Source organism: Rhododendron vialii, chromosome 1a (assembly GCF_030253575.1).
Source record: "Rhododendron vialii isolate Sample 1 chromosome 1a, ASM3025357v1".
NCBI lineage: Eukaryota > Viridiplantae > Streptophyta > Magnoliopsida > Ericales > Ericaceae > Rhododendron > Rhododendron vialii.
In genome coordinates this window covers 2,477,669-2,483,011 of record NC_080557.1, presented here as the reverse complement: position 1 = coordinate 2,483,011, position 5,343 = coordinate 2,477,669, and the positions used below count along the sequence as shown (strand labels likewise).

Here is a 5,343-nt window from a genome sequence, read left to right as displayed (position 1 = left end):
CAAATCGAAGTCATATGATAATTAGGGTTATAATCAAAACTTTCTCATAAGACAACACCGCGATAGGCAGGAGAGTTGCCATTATAAATGGAAAGAAAAATAAAAATAAAAATGCTACATGGCACCAGTTCTTCTGTCACCAATTTGTATCATTGCATACTTGACGCAAGCTCCGCCAAGACCCGCTCATGACATCCATAGGATTGGCTCCAGGTCGGAAATAAAATTAGGGAATCAAAATATTGCCCTGTCCCCCAGTTGTATAGAATGGAAAGACAAACTCTGGGGTTATATTTCATAGGTCAGGTAAAATATATCTTACAATGGGAGTAAAAGATTCAATTTGTTCAAGAAGCAAATTCAATCAGTAGTTTTGAAAGGCAGAATGAGCAGAAACATGGAAACAACTCCAGTTGCTTCATCCACAAACATTAGGGGACAACCCCATTTGCTTCATCCACAAGGACCACTTAACAGCCTCAAAGAACATATCATTCCTTTGCAGCGCAGTGAGAACGTTCCTATAGGTCCTTGTATCGGGTTCTATCCCATTTTTTCTCATTCCCTTCAGCAAGCCCAAAGCATCTTCAACCATTCCTGCTATTCCATACGCCTTTATCAACGTGTTATAGCTGCACAAATCCAGCCCAATACCAGATTCTTTCAATTCCATCAGCACCTCAGCTACTTCTTCAATCCACCCTTGCTCTCCATATATGTTAATCATGATATTGTATGTGTAGTGATCAGCAGCAGCACCCGATTCCCTCAATCTCTGCAAAACACTCCTGAATTTCTCCATTTCACCTTCTTTCCCATATGCATCCAACATAGAATTGTAAGCATGAAGAGAAACTGAAAACCCATCAAATTGCATCTTCTTGGCAATCGATGCCATGTTCCCCAAGTACTTATGTTGCCCATACACAGCAATAAGGGTATTATAAGAGATAACATCAACCATGCCTCGTTTTCTAGCCATCCATAACACTTTTCTAGCTTTTTTGAAAAGCTTGGATCTGCCATATACATGAAGCACAATGTTGAAAGTAACAGTATCAGGGTCAAAACCACGATCAAGCATCTCATCAAAAAGTCTTGACAGCTCATCAATTGGCAAGGCACGAGCACAGCAGTTTATCACCATCTTATACATTTCCTGATCCCAAGTGATTTCAGACCTCAATAATTTGTAATACAAATCTCTCAGGTTATCTAGCATGCCACATTTTTGATAAACGCGGAGCATGTCACAAATAAGATAAATATCAGGGACAATGTTCTTTTGTTTGTCAATTGTCTCTAAAACCAAACAGGCACCTTTTAAATTCCCAGCTTTGATATACATTCTTACCACAACACTGAAGGTAATCAAGTCCAAGGCTATACCTGAGGATTTCAAATTCAGATAAATGTTCTCTGCTTCTGTGAACCGCTTCATAACACTGTAAATGTCTATCATGGTGCAAATGATGTGCAAATTTATCTTTTCATCAGATTTTGGCATATTGGTATATATCTTGATAGCATTCTTAAAATGACCCATGTCCTTACACGAGCATATTAACAAATGGTACAAGTTATCCTCAAAACCCCGATCTTTCCACTTTTTATTCTGTAAAATTTTCACTGCATCATCAACCAAAGAGTGTTTCACATAAGCCTCGGCCAGAATAGAGCACGACGTTTGGTCACACAGTACATGTTCATAAAAGGAACCTTCTAAAACTTGAGGCACTTTATCAAACCTTTCATATCTCTCATATGCTTGTAAAAGAATACCAAGCATAGAAGAATACTGACAACCCATTGTAATCATGTCCTCAAGTGTTGTAAGGGCACCCCCCTCATCCCCATTTCTGGCTTGCAAATTGATCATTGTGTACATGTTGGATGAGTTGGGACGAAATCCTTCCCGTTTAAGTTCCTTATAGTACCACTGTGCCTCCTTGTAATTATTGGCTCTACCCCACCCTTCGATCATGGACCTGTATGTTGTTTCATCAGGCTCAATTTGAATGGCTCTTAGGTTATGGAAAAGGCGGTGTGCATCTTCCATCTTAGATACCTTCCCATATCCGGTGATCAACATATTGTAGACAACTATATTAGGGGAAAATCCAGCTTCTTGCATCGAAACCAATACAAGCTCAGCCTCCTCCAACTTGCCTTGTTGACAATATGTATTAATCAAGACCAACCAATTCTCCCTATTCAAGACAACTTCATCTTCTCTCAAGAAACTAATCACTTTTTCTGCTTTATCATACAAATCCAAACGGGTATAAATCGTCAGCATAGAAGAGTATGCTGATTGACATCTAACTCCAAAATTCCTCATATGGGAAAAAGTAAACTCACCCTCCTCAACATTCCTACTCTTTTGACAAAGACTCATAAGCATACCAAAAGTCGCCTCATTAGGTCGCACACCATTTTCCAACATCATACGGAACCACTTTGCACCCAAACCCACGCGCCTTTGTTTAGAACAAGCATAAATAAGCGTATTGAAAACCTGAAAGTTGAGTTCACAACCTGATTCACTAGTCATTTCAAGAATCATCTTCTCTGCTAGATCCCAATCCCTTGCCCTCCCCACCACCCGGAGAGCCAAGTTATACGCCGCTACATTCTGCTTCAACTTTCCCTTTCTTCTCATCCACTCGAAAAACTTCAGAGCTTTGCTATCATCGTTAGTCCTCTCCAAATTTTTCAAGATAGAGTTGCAACGCTCGGTACTCAAAGCCCCAACTTTATCAACATCAACGCCAGAAATACTTTGCTCATCTACAACAATAGGTTTACTTTGTTGTTCCTTGCTGTAGTCACTACCATTCCCTCCACAAGTAGATTTAAAATACACATCTTTCCTCACTCTCTTCACACCCCGAACCCGTTGCCATACATTTCTCCTACCCTTACTAAATTTCCTACCAAAACCCAAGCCTTTTCCCAAAACCAAACCCGCAATACCCATTTCTTTAGTTGAACAATCAAAGGAACTATCAACTTCATTCGAACCCGAATCGTCTGATACCGCGGTATCAGCCCGAGATACCCTAATTCTATTGAGGTTGCTAAATGTGTTGATGAGATATACACCAGTTATATGAACATAACCACCCGTAAACGCAGAAATTGAACACTGACCCAATAGTTGTGAGGAGCCAATGGCGAAATTAGGGTTCTTAGACTCCAATGAGACGGAGAATTTCAAAGAGGCCATGGGATAGACTGGTGAAAATCGCACCTTTGTTGCATTAAATTCACTGAAATTACATGAAACTCAAATGTAATTTAGTTGTAATTCAGTTGGAGGTCAAAAGGTAGTGAGAGGAAGTGAGTTTCTGGCAATTCATAGTTATGGAATGTGGGATATTGATGGAAATGAAACCCTAGTGAGAGAGTGAGAGAGAAGTGATACCTGTGCAAATTAGGAGGTAGTTCAGATAATGAGCTTCGAAGCAGTGGATGCAAATAACCGTTAATCGACAACCCTCTAACTACTAGAGTTTTTTTTTTTGGCTGGATTCTCTATGTAATTAGGGCGGTAATTTGCCGGTAAACGAGCTGAGCTTTATAGGATTCGAGCCCAACTTGTTTATTTAACAATCAAAAAATTCGATCTCGCGTATGGTTCATTTTGCAAATAAGCTGAGCCCTTAACAAGTCAAACCTGACTGCCGAACTTGACTAAATTTCTTAACGAGTCTCTTTAAATGAGTCGAGTTTATAAGACGAGCCGGGCCGAGCCGAGCCGAGCTTTTGAGTATTAAGTTCCTCTTGTTTAATAAATGAGCCTAAAACTCGAGCTCGGGTAAATAATTACTAAATGAGCTTAGCCGAACCGAGTCTTAACAAGCCGAACCACGACACAAGCAGCTCGATTCATTTGAATGTGAATTTTTATCTGGAATTGTTTGAATGGTTATTAGCATCATTTAACGTGTAAAAATATTTTACAAGGCAAATACTTTTCGAAAATTAATGGAAATAATAAGTTAGTGTAAGAATCTCTTAGATCCAGGAAAACAAGCATGAAAGACAGATCATAAATAGAATGCTTAAGAGCATAATCACATAGCTAGATAAGCTCATACTAAGCCATTAATTTTGGATCCAAATTCCAACTTTTTTCAGAGTATTCAGTTGAAGAATCAAGCACTCTCTTTGCAATGGAAATCACAACAGTCAAGCAAAACGAGGTTCGGGTAACGTCTACCAAGTTGCTTGGCAATGCTAGGTAATAGCCAAAACGTTGCTGAGTAATGGCAACCAAATTGTTGGGTAACATCTACCAAGTTGCCGGGAAATGGCTAAAAAGTTGCCGGGTAACGCTGGGTATCGGCTATAACATTTTTAGGGTTTATGCTGCATCAAATTGCACTTGATCGCATCGAATTGCACTTGGCTGCATCGAATTACTTTTGGCCGCTACGAATTGCACTTGGCTGCATCGAATTGCTCTCTGCCGCATCGAATTACTTTTTGCCGCATCGAATTGCACTTGGCCACTACGACTTGCACTTGGCCGCGTCGAGTTGCACTTGGCTGCATTGAATTGCACTTGGCCGCATTGAATTGCTCTTGGTCAAGAGCAATTCAATGTGGCCAAATGCAATTCGATGCCCAAGAGCAATTCAATGCGGCCAAGTGCAATTCGAAGCGGCCAAGTATAATTCAATGTTGCCAAAAGATAAGATGAGTTTCTTTGAAATTGGGGTTGTTCGAACAACCACTATGCGAATTTAAAACGATAATAAAGATGGGTTTCATTAAAATTGGGAAAATACCAAGCAAACAATTTTCTTTTGCCACTTTTCTTAACCCATGGATGAAACCAACAAAATCCCCATTACTTGTCTGAGTATTGAAAAAGGATGATGACAAAAAAAACCGTTTGAAGGTCCACAGTTCTGTTAAAGGTTATCATATCTCACTTAATAGACTTTACTGTGTTTACATCTTTTCCTTTGTAGTTGGAACAAGAATATGGCTTGTTTGCATTCCATAGCTGGACGGTAGAGGGGACTGTCCAAGTGATTGTAATCATCCTTGAGTGTTTTTCAATCATCTAGATTTGTTAATAGTATCTTACCCAATAAATTGTTTTACCATAACAAATTTGAACCATTGATTGTTGAGATGAACGACCAAGATTAAATTGCAGAAAAGCTGGGTCCTAAAGAAGCCAGGTCCTTGAGACAAATATTTTGCCCGGACTAAAAAATGAATAGAAAGCAACTGAAATGGATGACTTCTTGGGATCAAATCTAATAGTAGAAAGAAAAGATATCACCCAGAGACACAAAAATACAAGAAAATAAGGAAAAAGTAGAC

General features: G+C 39.4%; 1 protein-coding gene across 1 annotated transcript; it reads right to left on the bottom strand.

The window, feature by feature from the left end:
* Nucleotides 1-3,531, bottom strand: LOC131303030 (pentatricopeptide repeat-containing protein At4g30825, chloroplastic-like). The gene has a single exon (XM_058329826.1). It carries the CDS (start codon nucleotides 3,227-3,229, stop codon nucleotides 419-421), a length of 2,811 nt encoding a protein of 936 aa, XP_058185809.1. The 5' UTR covers nucleotides 3,230-3,531; the 3' UTR covers nucleotides 1-418.
* Nucleotides 3,532-5,343: the final 1,812 nt, after the last annotated feature.

Excerpts from the sequence above, each read along its gene's own strand:
- LOC131303030 (XM_058329826.1), bottom strand. The coding sequence starts at position 3,229 with ATGGCCTCTTTGAAATTCTCCGTCTCATTGGAGTCTAAGAACCCTAAT.